Genomic DNA, 15084 nt, shown 5'->3' on the forward strand with positions numbered 1-15084 from the left:
CTCAGAGCTGCCTGCAGATTTTACCCCAGGACACACAGGGATGTTCAAGGACAAGCATTCACGCTTATGTATGTGTGACATACATGTGAAAACACGCATGCACACTCAGACAATCACAACACAAACCATGCTCAAGCACTCATACTCACAGACTGTGAGCAAACAGAAACATTTTTATTCATACAGAGAAAACACAGAAACAGGCAACACCAATTATGTAGGGGTTTCATAGTTGCTTTGTTTTTTGTATAACTCTTCTGGTGGGATAGCTTGAGGTTGAGAGTTTTTTACTGTTATATAGTAGCAAACTTTTGTGATGCATTTACAGAACTTCCAGTTTGAGATGTGACTACAGTGTTTTAGTTCAGAAAAACACTTTTTGTGCTTACAAAACTGTGTGTTTCTGTTTGTTAAATGTGTATTTGTTAAGGAGTATTCCTGTACACTCACGCTAATACTAATCAGTATCACCTTGGACATACAGAATGGAATAATTTTTTTCACTGCAATTTAAAAGCTAAAATTATGGTGCACATTACAGATCATTTATAATACACTTCATACAAAATAGTTCCCTGAGATTTGATGGGCACTTATGTTCACTAATATTTGCCAATGTACTGTAGATGAATATGCCTAAATGGTTAAGCCTCTAGTATTCAACGTCAATGTAAAAATGTCATTCAAAATGTATCTTCCCTTGAAATAAAAGGGAATATCCTTTTTGCACTGCAAGATTCCTCACATGGTGATAGTTTACATTTTGGTCCCACACAACGAAAGACTTAGTTTTGGCTGAGCAGACAGAATCGAGACAAGTCTAGCTTGCAGATGTTTTAACACTGCAGCGTGGTATCATTGTGGTGCGAGCAGTGGCTTCTGCATGGCTAGGATACCTCTGAAATACTGACCTCACTGCCAGTCTCCGGGAGACAAAAGATTCAACACTTCTTCTGTTGTGAAAATTTTATAGGGAATTACTGTTACACTTCAAATCCATGTTAAAAGTAATCCTTATTCTGGATAATTTGCAATAGATTTAGAGTTTGCACAGTGAACACCTGGAGAGTAGTGGAGAAAAGCATATACTGATGTACAAGGGTTTAACTCAGATATTTGTGCTTGCAAACATAATTAGTGTTGTGTTTTCAATTAGATGAACTGAAAAGAATTCCACACTTCCCAACCCAACCATAAACTGATGAGTGCATCCTAGTGCATTGAATTCCTGCATTACACCTTGTATACCTTATAGAAAATATGATGTAATGGGCGAAGACTGAGGTGGTGGTTGAAATTCCTTTGTGAGTGGTTACTCACTCTGAGGGGAGAGGGTCAACAGTGCTCACAGGGACAGTGAAGGCAAGATGGGTGTAGATGGGTCCTGATCTCTCCCTCCCAGTTTATCAGCCAGGTGAATTCATCTCCATGGAATTCTTGCGTCTGTGCCAAGCCAGGTGGCGATGCTCAGATGTGCTGGCAGCACAGAGGAAGCTGGGATGAGGGAGGCAGGGAGTGTTGAAAAGCCAGCCCTCCCACTCCTGGCTGCACATGTCGCCCAGAGATCAGGGGTCAGCATGGCTCCCTCATCAGGGCATCTCAGTCTCATCTCCATTACTGCTTAATGTGGGCTCCACAGCATAGAAGGTAATGGAGGGCACGATTGATGGAGACGGTTTAAAGGACTCAGCCAATCCGCCTCTTCGTCAGTGTGTGCTGGTTCGGTCTGAGTAGCTGGCAGGCATTACGCCCCGGAACTTGTGTGGTGTTTCTAAAGAAACTCATTTCCCAGATGGCTGTGCATGTCAGCAGTATCCTGTGGCTTGGGGAAATATGATTATTGGCCACATCTGTATTTGTAGTCTGATACTGAATGTACCACATAATTGCTACTGGTGGACACAGGTGGATGAGGGCTTGGAATAGCAGTGCTTAAACACCAGGGGGCAGCTGCACAAGACATTCACAATTTGTCTTGTACCTAAATGTAGGGTAAAGGCAAAAAAAACACATTATCCCATAGTATCTATGATGTGTTCAGCTACAATATTAGGTAAAGCATTATAAAGCCAACAGCTGGTTCTTAGTTCATTCTACCCCTTCAGGCCTGTTTGGCTATAAGAGTGCCCCCTACATATTTTTATTTTTCTGAAGACCACATGTATTAATATTATTTTGCACAACTTACAAAAGGGTGGGGTGAAAGATGGAGCAAAACCACATGTTTTTTTTTTCATTCCTAGTAAATGAATATGTACTTTTTGTTTCATCTGTCTGGTGAAGCAGATAAATTTACACAAGTTTGATGTAATCACAGCAATGGGTGTGAATGATGCTGATAGTATATAATTCTGTACCCCTTTTTGAAGGGCACATGTATTGCAAGCCACTACATACCTGCCAATAATGTCTGGAATATTGGAAAGTAAATGGATGAAAGGCATAAATGTGTCATGTGTATGAAGATGACAGCATGCATCTCAGACTTGTGTTTGCAGACTAGCAGAATGTTGTTTCAATTTCATTTGTCTTAGTGCCTTCATGAGGAATGGGGTAATAGGAAATGATATGCATTGTACGTGTTGTATATCTGTATTCTGATATAGATGTGTATTTAGTGTAATTTTGTTACAGCTAATATATCAATATTCCATAAACTAAAAGGAAATGGTGTGCTGGAACTTCAAAACATCTCTCTTGTTTGTGTGTCCAGGGGTTTCCCGGGGATTTTGGTGAGAGAGGACCACCAGGACCTGACGGGGAGCCAGTAAGTGACACGACCAGAGGCCTCCCTCCTTCCCGGTCCCGCATGGCCGGGTCCACCTTCACTTCCATGCACCCCTTACACATCCTCATATCTGCTCTTATATTTATTGCTGCATTCACACAAACTCATCAGCTGGGCACCGTATCTCAATCTCTGCACAGCCTTCTGCCCCCCCCCCCCCCCCCCCCAGTTTCCCAGCTCTTGCTCAACCTGCACGTCAAAACTATGGATCCAAAAAAACCTGGTAATGAGAAAATCATCTGCTCCCATAGAGGATGTTACTGACTGTGAAGTGTTTTCCCTGAAACGAGCATTTTAGCCCCAAGACAATCCTTTCGATGCCTCTGAAGTTTGACAGTCATCCTGTTTTTGAATTGAGCCTGTTTTTAAAAGCCGTCCCTTTTTTCCTTCCAAAGAAAGAGAAGAGTATTTAAGTTGGCACTGATGTTTTTTCCATTGAACATTTGTGTTAAATGGATAACAAATGCTAACACGTTATATAATAAAGCCCTGGAGATGTTCTTTTCAGTCCCAGAAAATCTCTAGATAAGGATGGCTTTTTTAAATGGCTGTCTTGTGCCCTTTTACCATATAAGCACCATAAGGGATGAAGACAGCCTCTGAGCTAGTGAGTTGCAGGTTTTTTGATAGATGGCACTGGGCACAGACAGCATGAAGCCCGTTCCTGGAGTTCTTCTCAGCCAGCTCTCTGGGCATCTGCACAGCCCGGAATATCAGGCCTCCAGGCATCTTAGTGTCATGGAGGAAAGACTGACTCTCACACACACACACACACACACACACACACACACACATACTCTCACACACATGCATGCATGCTCATCATTAGTCACAAAGATGTGTACATACATGCGCACACACACACACACACACACACACACACACACACACACACACACGCGCACACACACACACACACATGCACACACACGGACAAGCAGATACAAATGCACACAATTTCGTACTCATACATACTTATGTATACGCGCACTCATGCACACTCACACAGACACACACCTGCACATTCACACACTGAGATGCACACACACGTACACATATCTGAAAAGAGGCAACTCAGCAGTTATAGTAATTGAACAACTGAAAATAGCTCCTTGCCTTCATTTTCCATAGTTAAGACATGCTGCATTTCATCCAGTCCGTGCCTGGCAGCTCATGCACCACAAGATTTCCTGCTCCTGAGCTCTTAATGAATCCAATCTGATTGTTATTACTTCTCAAAACAAAGGATTTGAACTTCGACAATTCATAGTACACTACAGCGGGAAGCACAACTTTAAGACCACTGGATGGAGTATGCCACATTGCAGTGGAAAATTTAAAGAGGGTATTCAATACATAAGCATTGAAATTTTGGTAGCAGAGGGGGTCTACTTTGTAATCACACCACATAATCTGATCACACCCCATAGTCTTATATCTCTTGTAGCATAATTCCCCTTGAATGTACATGTAATTGGTCTAAAATAGGTTCAGACAGACAGGTCAGGTTACCAGAGCCTGCGTAGGACTCATCTGGTTTCTCTCTAATTTTAGTCTGAAAGTCTGTCCTCTAGGGATTTGTTTCAGTTTTGTGAGACTGCAGTTTGAATGGATAAGCCCTCAGTGAAAATAGCTACCTGTCACTGTGTTGAATGGCTGAGGTTCAGTGGATGTGATTGATGCTGCCATGGGCAGCCACAGTGTCCTCACAGCCACTGGTTCAAGTGCAGTGCCCTGAGATTGGCTGAATTAGTACAAGATGCTCTGATGATAGGTTCAGGCTGAGGGAGGGAGTATCTTTGGACTCGGCTTATTTCAGCTCCATCTGAAGCACAATCAATGCTCTGCTAACCGCCTCTTAGGAATTTTACCAGAAAAAAAGGAAAGCACCTATTCAGAATTCCCTTACTTCCTCCAAGGTTGAGTGGGGCAGGTCATAGTAAGTATGGTAACTACTATCTCCCCTTTACAAAAAAAGGGGGCGGGGGGGGTTAGAGAAAAATGTTCTTTTCATCGCTGCCGCCAGTGCAGGAGGAAGTGGGCATGGCACGTAGCAGTGGGGCGGCGGAGCTGGACAACAAGCCTCTCTCTGTGTCCCACACCAGGCCTCTTTCATTAGCTTGGCTGGGGAGATGGGAGCTCCAGATTACACAAGCTATCAAGGGACAGAGGCCGAGGTCTTCCCCCTCCCACCAGCCTGGTGAACACTGAGCCTCTCTTCAGACTCTGTTTGTTTAAAATAGAGCCAAGAACCTCAGAAATCTGCTCTCTCTCTCCTAGGGAGAAATGGGTGCCCCAGGTCCTAATGGAGTTCCTGGACTCATTGTGAGTATATCAATGTCCATTAACTATTTCCTTGTGGTGGTTCCTCTGTAAGTTCACTCTCCTTGGGTCCATGCATGTTCTGCCTGTGGCTGTTGGAACAGACACGTGCAGTACTGTAGTGTCTCTGTCTATAGGTTTTACCTGCCCCTAGGTGAGTAGGCTCTGCTCACGAGGGGGTTCCTAATGGCCCTTCCTTCAGCCCGCTCCCTCAATGTAACCTCAAACAACACTCAACTATATGGAAAAATATGCATTTTAATGTAGTAACATGATTACATAATAATATTGCAGTTTTTTAGTATTGCAAGTTTTTAGGATTAGGATTCTGCACTCACATGTTTTGTTTTATTTGGAGTGAAAGAGGAAAAGTCACCGCTGAGAAATCCTTAAATGTCTTTGTGACAGGTTTTTTTCCAGTATTTTTTCAGTACTTATGTAATCTAAGAGTGGGCTGAACGTGGCTTTTTGGCTCAGACCTTGGTCTGACTGATGCTATACACCCTCGAGCCTCACATTGCTCTGTCTGTAAGTGGGAGAGTGCTCTGTGATCTGACTGGACTGAGGCTTTATAAATGCAAAGGGGAAAAAACATTGTTGTCAATCCTGGGGGCTAATGAGGGAGCTTGTGCATTTCAAACTCCTAAAATAAGCTTTCGAAGAGCTTGAAGCATTTACAAACCAGCACCAAGCCGCATAATAACTATAGATTACATGTTTCCCAAGTTCGCCTTTCCTCCTACACTATTCCAGGACTTCATAATGTCAGTAATTGCGATGTTAGAGGCCCTCTGATTACAGCTGTTAAAAATGTCACACTGTGTTCAATACAGAATCTGCATCTAATCTGAGGCAGACAGAGTAAACAGTGTTTTGCATGGGAGGCAAGAGGCAGCGGAATTATACTATGTTTTCTCATTGGTAATGCTCTGAAGTTTCATGACAGTTTTTAGCATTTAATTGTATTCACTGTGACACATGGTCCTGTGCCTCACTCACAGTGTTAACCAGCGGTTATGTTGGGATTCTGGAGGTGGTAAACCTCCCCCATGCATGCATGCCCAGTAGTGTCTCACTACTTTATGTTGTCTGATGGTTACTGAGTTTTGTAAGATATTGGATCAGCTACATTGCTCATAAGGCATGTAACATCAAAGTGTGATTGAAATTGCGTGCTTTGATCACGTATGGTCCTGAGCCTCTGAAAAAATGTTGCTTTACAGTGGTGGAAATTAGAGGTCATTAAAATGTTTTAGGTCAATTAAAAAGTATAATCAAGGAATGCAGTATTTTTGCTGTTACATTTTCCTGTTGTTTTATCCAATAATTGTAATTACTATAGATGCTTACAAATGTAATTTATTGTGGATGTGGGAATTCATCCAGGAAATGTTACCAAGCTTTTGTGATTATCCCAAATTAAACATTCTGTAACACACTAAAAGCTGTTTAAATATTCTCTATCTCCATTCTGTTGCTTTGTCTTTAATGTAAACAGTAGGCACAACAAGACTTTTAACATGTCTCTGATTCACTGACTTATGTGGGCTGGGTTTTGAAAAGCTATGTTTTTTCCTGTTTTGAAAATAGCACATTCCTGTGATATTTTGAAGCATGTTATCACTTCTGCTTGAACAAAAGTTTCAAATCAGCTTTTGGAAATGATTCAGCAATAGCTGGCTGAACAATTTAGAACCACACACATTGTCTGATATAGAAGCAAAATGCACAGATGTATATGGTGTTGGGATAGACTGTTACATCACATTTCCACAATATCCAGCACTGTGATCTCCTCCAGCGCTAACATGAAATGCACTGACCAGCGATGGGGCAGGGCTGTCTATTGTACCAACCAGGAGAGAGCCCTGCTGTGAGAGCTGGGGAGGGAAATACAGCAGGCAGACTGTAGCCCGGCAATCCAACAGGTCAAATTCCTGGAGTACTTTCAGCCTGAAGTCACCTCACTGGCAGAAGACTGACAGGAAAACGTGAGCAGTGTCATATCCTTCATTGGTCCAAGGCCACCCAAGCAGCACAGCCTTGGCAGAGAGAGAAAGCAATCTAATGATCAGACCATGGGGAACGGTTGGAAGCTGCATCTCAGCTATATCTCTGTCTAACGTTCAGATTGTTTTACCAAAGCAAGCTCCTGTTTGGATATAACGGGCCGGCAGTGAATGTGAGGTCCATCTACAAACCTCTCACCTCCAACCTCCTTCTACAGTGTTAAAAGACAGCCCGCCACATCTGGAAGCAGGCCCCAGGTGCCTTGTTCTGATTTTACTTTCTTTTCATACTCTTTTACATCCCCGCCATTCAACTGTGTTGGCCTGGGAGATTGCTTTGATACTGACACTACTGTACTGCACTGTACTGTGAACTTTCTGACCTGAACCAAGCGCTCACCTTGACAGCTCCTCTGCGTGGCTGCCGGAGCTCTGTCTTCAATTGATTATCCGGCATCAACTGGATTTATCATGTAGCTATACTGGCCCAAGCCCAGGCGTGCTGGATTTCCTGCCCAATTCAAACATGCTGCTTTTAGAAGTAGGATGCTGAGGATCAAATCATCTGAGTCAAGGATTAAATGGATAATTTTTGGTCTGGTGCATATTCAGAATGTGAACATTCTCAAAATCCTAAAAACTCCATAAAAAAAAAGGCCATAAATCACTCAGATGTGGAGGACCGGTTTTGATATGCTCTGGCCCTTCAACAGCTCCATGTTATTTCTTTGAGCCAAGAGGGGCATACGGCACAGGTCACATCTGACAGATGGCATAAGGTCTCTGATTAGCATTGGCCCTTGATACAGTTCATTTCTGTCCAAATATTTATTCAAGTAAAAGCCAAGGATCAAGTTCATGAATGAAAAGGCATATGAACTCTCCGGGACAGTGATCATGCATGCAATATTTCCATTGATTTTGGACCAGACTGGCGTTGGACATGGTGGAACATATTTTGAACTCTGGCCAGGAAACACTTATAATATGCCTAGGAAAGTACAGGAGGATTATTGTTATGTATTTGTGGTTTTAAGGCACATGACTGCAGCTAAGCCCGGCACCATGTTGGAAGGCTATGCACCAAAGAAGCTGCATTAACTAAAGGGCCTAACAAAAGATTCCTGAACACAAGCCAGGAAATGTCCTGACAATTGACCGTTATTATATAATATTATTATAATTTGCATTCACCTGGTTCTCACTATCTTTAAATGAGATGCAGCCTGTCAGTTTTCTCTTTGCTCACAATGGACACATCCAAATGTGTCACATGATGCAGGCAGTGGTCAGAGCAAGGAGAAAATAAACTCACTGCAGAACAAAAACACACTTGTGGTACAGTACAGCAGCTACAGTAGCAGCAGCATGCAAGTTATGATATGTCCAGTTTGGTTTTATTTTGAATGTATGAAGGATCAGGGAAAGTTTTGTTAAGGTTTGCAGGTGGTATAAAGTGCAGTTTTTCCAACCATGATGACAGTGATTAGAACCTGGTTGGGCTCATGTTCCCATAAAACCAAGAAAACACAATGATAATCCTTAATGACACTGGAGTCACTCTCTAATATAGCTACTTACGTTTGTCTTGCTCGTAATGAATGTTTTTTTGTTGGCGATCATGGTGATTTTGTTTTATAATGTGGCTCTGTTTCAGGGTGTAATGTTAAATTCACTGTCTAACATTGTTCTGTTTCCCCCACACTCCTGTGGGCATCAGGGCGACATGGGGCCAGCAGGGGAGATGGGTTTACCAGGACCACAAGGACTCAAGGTGATTATCCCAGCACATCTGAGCTGCTGCTAAAGGGGTTAAAGGAAGAGTTACACACAGAGCATTCCAATGTACGATACTGCTGGTGTCCTCTTACCTCCTGCTCTCCCAATTGAAGAAGTGTGCGTCTGTTGTATAACACTCCGCTAACTGAACTAATAATCTAGTGTTTCCCTTAGAGTTTTTCTAAGAACAAGGAAAATTTATAGGCCATCCAAGCAGTGGTTCATGAAGAGCTTTGTGCTTCCAGAATTTTCAATGAAACACAGAGGGTCATGACGTGGGAATGAATTTTTACAGTTCCCTTCTTGTTAAAGTGCCCTTACAGTGGCGTTCAGAGACTTATAGAGTGTGTCTAGTTTTTACTTATTTATTTAAAATCTCTCTTTTTTATATGTATAAGCATATTTTATTTATATATTTTATTTTTTATAAAAAATAAAAATTGTAGTAAGTAGTTTGTTCCTGCAGTTCTTTATTCATTTTTGAATAAAACAGCATAAAAAGTTCCAGCTAATAATTAGTAGTTACAGTCAAATGTTGTATCCAACTGTCCATTTCTCTAAGTGGGTTTGCAAAAAAGGGAATTAAGGGCAAACTTTCATTTTGTAGTGTCTTATCTGGGAAGTGCTGTCTTCATGTAGGGGAAGAAATTCACTGCATATTATCTTTCTGTTACTGTCATTTGTGTCCTTGGCAGGCAAAAATGGGAGAAGCTATAGAACTGGTTCATTTAATCTTTTCGTTTTCCTCAAGAAAGTCAATGTTTTATACATTACAGGCCGGAGTTATAAGGGCTTATAGGACCATATTCTTCTATTGATTTTGTGGGCGATTTGGAGGTGTGTTTGTGTTTGTGTGTGTGTGTGTGTGTGTGTGTGTGTGTGTGTGTGTGTGTGTGTGTGTGTGCGTGTGTCTGTGTGTGTGTGTGTGTGTGTGTGTGTGTGTGTGTGTGTGTGTGTGTGTGTGTGTGTGTGTGTGAGGGTGACATTTAACATCAGCTGCAGTGTTAATCTGCTTGTGGGTGTTTTTCAGGGGGTGCCAGGAAACCCTGGAGAACCAGGACTGAAAGGTGATAAGGTGATCTGAATACTCTCTTTTTGGCCTGTGTTTACAAAGCATGTGATCTAAATGCTCCTCTTTCCTTCACTCACACACAAAGATCATGGTCTAGCTATCTGCTTGGCTGCCACTTATAATGGACTAAACTCAATTGCCCAGAGTTCCTATCAAGGTTCAGATGATGCTACACCATGGAGCAGATCTGAGTCTTTCCACACCACACGTTACATGCCTTCTAAGTCACAAATTAGCACTTTTTAGAGCAATTCATGGACCCACCCCCTAACACACCATGCATTCCATCTGTAAGCAGGCGATCAGGTAGGCTGTTTGAAAGAAACACAGTTGGATTGGAGGTGTGCTGCATACATCCACACCATCTCAAGGCAGATGAATGTCAATGAGCTATGGCCCAGATGGAGACCTTGCCATTTCCTGCAGGCCATCTGCGTCCTTTAGGAGGGCACGTGGAGACTCTTGCACACAGCTGGCTGCAATACCACCCTCAGAGTCTCAGAGAGTACAGCAGTCTCACACACAACAGTGTAGTTTCAGACCACAGCACAGACTCACAGACCTTAGTTCAGTCTCAGTCTACATTACCATACCATATATCTACATCTACCTCATAAGGCTACAACAGAGTCTTACAGGTCTTAAAGCAGTCTCACAGACTACAGTGCAATGACATTCTCATAGTCTCCTCGGCTACATAAAAGTCCCACAGAATGCAATATACAGCAGCAGAGTTACGCATCTCATCAGTTACCCATCAGACACAATTTAACAGGCGATTGAAAGATTTTTTTGTTGTTAATTATAGTGAGTCATTTTTCAATTTATGGCAGTGATTCATCAAAGAGAAAAAAGTGCACTCCCAAGGTAGTGATTTTCCCCTTACTCACTGGGAAAAGGTGCTCTCATTCTCACCTCTAATTTTCTTTGGTGATGGTTATGCTAGCTGCTATCTGTATTATACAGTACAGTTTCAAAAAGAACCTTAAGCTACAGTACAGCAGAAGCCTGTAATGAGCACAGTCTACTGTAAGTGCTGTGTTTGAGCAAGAATAAAGGTGGTAGAGACCTCCGTCCTTACTTTGTCTCTCTCCTTTCTCCAGGGCGAAGTTGGTCTGCCTGGGGAGCAAGGCGAGATTGGGTTCCAAGGTGACAAGGTATTTAATTCTTCTGGCTACTTCCTTAGCTAATGAATCTCTTTGACAATTCTTTGGCTAATTCCTGCATTTCCCCTCATCGATATGGCTTTATGAGAGCTCACTCATTGTGGAGAGGATTGGCCAGATCGGCTATATTCTGACCATTCTCATGGATAGCAACATGCCCAGACGTGAGCAGTGTCATGGAAAAAAATTATGTGTTTATAACGGGCCATTGTTAGCCCAGATGTGGTGGATGGTTCAGTTTCACTTTATTGTGTAACCCTGTAGGAATTCTCAGTTTCAATATGCCATTCCCTATCTTATAAGTCAGTAGGTTGCCATGTAGAAAAGCAGGAAATGTAGGTGGCTCAGCCGGTTAAGGGCCTTACACTTCACACCCAGGTTGGAGTCTGGCAGTGACTGGGTGTCAATAGCAGATAATTTAATCAGATGACAAAAGGGAGATGCGCCCGCTGTTCCCTCACTTACTGTGAAAAATAGTCGTTGGCGTGCCAATGCATCAGAGGATTACATTGGCTGCGCCCCACACTCCAGCACAAGTATATATGACGTCTCATTGGCGACTCCAAAAAAAAGGGTGAGGGGAAGCCTAAGAAAAGCAGGAAACTGATTCACAGCAGAAAGCAAGAAATCTTCATATCCTTCCACAACTTTTCCACACTGACATCAGTGTGTGAAATCCTCTGTGTAACACACAAGCAACAGCTGATTTACAGCTCCCAGCAACCACTCAGCATTTTGTTTCCAGTCTTCCCGTGAACCTTCAAACCATGTACAAGTGTCCACGTTTCAGCAGTCCTGGAATGTTGAAGCCTTGTTGTTTTTTACAAAAATGTTGATATTTCCTAAAATTTCAGTTATGATTCATAGTACTGCACTCTAAGTACACACCCACTTAGAACACAAAGAGTAGGTGATTTCTACAATTTTGCCAGTTGCTTGTGGTCAATGCTTACATGTTAAAGTGATCAAAAACTTCTTTAGAAAAAGAATAACAACATGAATTGAAATATTTCATATGAGCTCAAACAAACAAAATCATCAACAAAGTAGTTTTTCAGTGTGGATACATGCAGTAAAGTCAAGGATTACCATTACATTTTAAGTCTGTGGTGAAGTAAAAATGTGTGCGTGAATTGTGTTTGTGCTGAGCTGCTGTAGTGTGTGTTGGGTACATTGTTGGATGCTGAGGTTGGTCTGCAAGTGGTTGGCTATTGGTGGATGGTCTTACAGCAACCCCCCCCCCCCCCCCAACACCCCCCGTGTGTTTCTCAGGGCGTGCAGGGCTTGCCAGGACTGCCCGGGCCTCGAGGGAAGGCCGGACCACAGGTGAGTCAGCTGTCCCTCATCCACCTTTGGCAACAGGACATGTTTAGCTTGGCCCTTTGTATGTTGTCTGTACTGTATATTGGCTGTGCTGTATGTAGAGTAAAGGCTGTATTGTTTGTTGTCACAGTTTACACATTGGTTTGGTGACCAATGAGTTGAGCTACATACACTTCAAAAAAGACTGTGTGTGTGTGTTCTGTTTTATATAAGGATATCAATTCCCAAGGGATCAGAGTCACCCTGCATCCTTGGACTGAATTGCTGCAGCATTCTAAAATAGAGATTTTTATATTCTTGACTCATGGGAGTGAGGATTGTGAGGTTGAATATCTTCTAAAAGTCCCTGCTAGAGTATATACTCCTAAAATAATGACATTGGGATTCTTTCTCCATCCATAGGGGAAAATGGGTGATAAGGGTCCCGATGGCTTACCTGGCCCTCCAGGCCCAGAGGTAAGTGCTTGGCCACGTTACATACATTGAAAGGCCTGTGCTTAAAGACAGACTAAGTAACTTAACACACTGCCATATATTTCCTGTGACCTTGATGTGTATATCCCATTGGGCATGGAGCAGCTGAGCAGCCTGGCTGCATATAAATATGTTGGGACTTGTGACCTTCCCGCTGACCCCAAGCCAGAGGAAGTACTGTATTCACTGTCCAATACGCAGGAAACTTTTCTCACACATTATTTGATAATCGCTCCCCCTAATGGCCCTGGGTAGACTGCAGCTCCCTCGCGCTCTCCTTCGAGCCTGCTGAGATTTTTGAGCCTTAGATTTATCAGAAACAAATATTGGCTTTTCAGCAGCACAGTAACAACCAAAATACATAAAGACCCATGTCTCCCAAGAAGTGGCATATGTCCCCTCTTCCTGTGACTGCATTGTGCCATAGATTCATAGATTGCCGTAGATTGACATGGAGTTAATGCAATAAATATAATGTAAATGAATGTAATGTTAATTAATCTCTCTCTAATACAGTGAAGTACTATACAAGTGTATCTGTATTTTTCATTTAGATACATATTCTAAATTATTTAGTTTGTTTCACAGTTTTTCCAGAATAGGTGCAATTAGACTCATTTCCAATTGTACAGTTCCTTATTGAGTCTATTAAGTTTGTAAGCTCAAAAAGCTCTATCTACAGTCAAAAGAATTAACCATTTAAATAATTAAGAATATTTCATATGGATCTATGAGGAGGCCCCTTCTACATTTTAGCTTCATCTTCCCTTGGCTGCTTGATTTTTTTATCCGGTTCGAAAGAAACAAGTCCCAAGCTGTCCTAGCTGTCGGGGTGATTTTTGATTTTAATTCTTCTTTTAAAAAAAAGGATCAGCCACATTGAAGTAATAACCATGCCTGCGTGTCCCCAATCTTTTGTCTAGGGATTTCCAGGTGACATCGGACCACCAGGACAGAATGGCCCAGAAGGTCCAAAGGTCAGAAAGGCTTTCCCCTATAGACTTCTGATCTGTTAGGTTCACACAGTGGGTGGTGTTGGTTTTAATAAGGGAACACAGTGCCCTGTTAAATTACATATTTCTACAGTATATACTTCACCATATGCTCAAAAGTAAAGATTATACCACAAGGACAGAGTCACAGAGAAGAAAACCAGGGGTTCTACTTCACTCTGTTGGTCTGGGGCTTACTGGGTTGGGGGGTGGGGTGGGGTGGTCGGTGGACATTAGCATTAGGAAGAGATGAAATTTGTCTTGGTGCTGTATGGCTAGTGTTATTAGTGAGTTGTTACTGCACAGGGAAAGCCAGGAGCAAGGGGGTTACCAGGCCCCAGAGGTGCAGCTGGACTGGAGGTGAGACATTTTTTCCATTTACATTATTTCCATTTAGCAGATGCTGTTATCTAGAGCAACTTACATTAATTACAGTTTTCATTGCAATGCTATCCATTTATACAGCTGGATATTTACTGAGGCAATTATGGGTTAAGTATGGGTTAAGGCCACAGCAGTGCCCCCTGTGGGGAATAAAATCGGCCGTTTACGAGTCCTGCTCCTTAACCACTGCGTTATACTGCCATCCGTTAAGTTACTGTCTGTTTTAATTTGGGATCGGGGGCGGGGGGTGGGGGGGTGGGGGTACACAAATTCACAAGTACTAAATGTTATTACATTACATTATTGGCATCCAGCAGACACTCTGATCCAGAGCGATTTACATCAGTTACAGTTTTTTTACAATGTTATCCATTTATACAGCTGGATATTTGTTGAGACAATTGTGGGTTACGTACCTTGCCCAAGGGTATAACACAAGCAGACATCAATTGAATTTCAGTTACCCTGCTCATGATAAAGTGTCATATCAGTGTTTTAAGCCACAGCATTGAAGGCTGACGTCATCACTCTTTTCAGGGGGACGAAGGGCCAGTCGGACCACCTGGGGCCCCCGGACTGGAGGTGAGCTTTTTTCACTGAGTTCTTTTCCAGATCACTTGCTGTGGGGAGCGGTAAGGATGTGTCCTACAAGTTACTGTGTCATTATATAATATCCAGAGGCCTGTTGCCCATTCGGCGCAGCCTTTTACTCCCATGTCCTGGTCACTGGACTGTGTGAGTCTGGTTTTCTTGCAAATGAAAAACGGTTGTTTGT

The 15084-nt window shown here is 42.5% G+C and overlaps 1 protein-coding gene across 1 annotated transcript in view; it reads left to right on the forward strand.

The window, feature by feature from the left end:
• col27a1b (collagen, type XXVII, alpha 1b) overlaps positions 1-15084 on the forward strand; it is a 134388-nt gene that overhangs the window by 71553 nt on the left and 47751 nt on the right. Inside the window, exons 13-22 of the mRNA XM_036528872.1 lie at positions 2714-2767; positions 5069-5113; positions 8840-8893; positions 9929-9973; positions 11074-11127; positions 12409-12462; positions 12862-12915; positions 13857-13910; positions 14232-14285; positions 14847-14891. Coding sequence (XP_036384765.1) covers positions 2714-2767; positions 5069-5113; positions 8840-8893; positions 9929-9973; positions 11074-11127; positions 12409-12462; positions 12862-12915; positions 13857-13910; positions 14232-14285; positions 14847-14891 — 513 coding nt within the window. The remainder of the gene's footprint in view (positions 1-2713; positions 2768-5068; positions 5114-8839; positions 8894-9928; positions 9974-11073; positions 11128-12408; positions 12463-12861; positions 12916-13856; positions 13911-14231; positions 14286-14846; positions 14892-15084) is intronic.

Source organism: Megalops cyprinoides, chromosome 5, assembly GCF_013368585.1.
Source record: "Megalops cyprinoides isolate fMegCyp1 chromosome 5, fMegCyp1.pri, whole genome shotgun sequence".
In the NCBI taxonomy this organism is placed as follows: Eukaryota; Metazoa; Chordata; class Actinopteri; order Elopiformes; family Megalopidae; genus Megalops; species Megalops cyprinoides.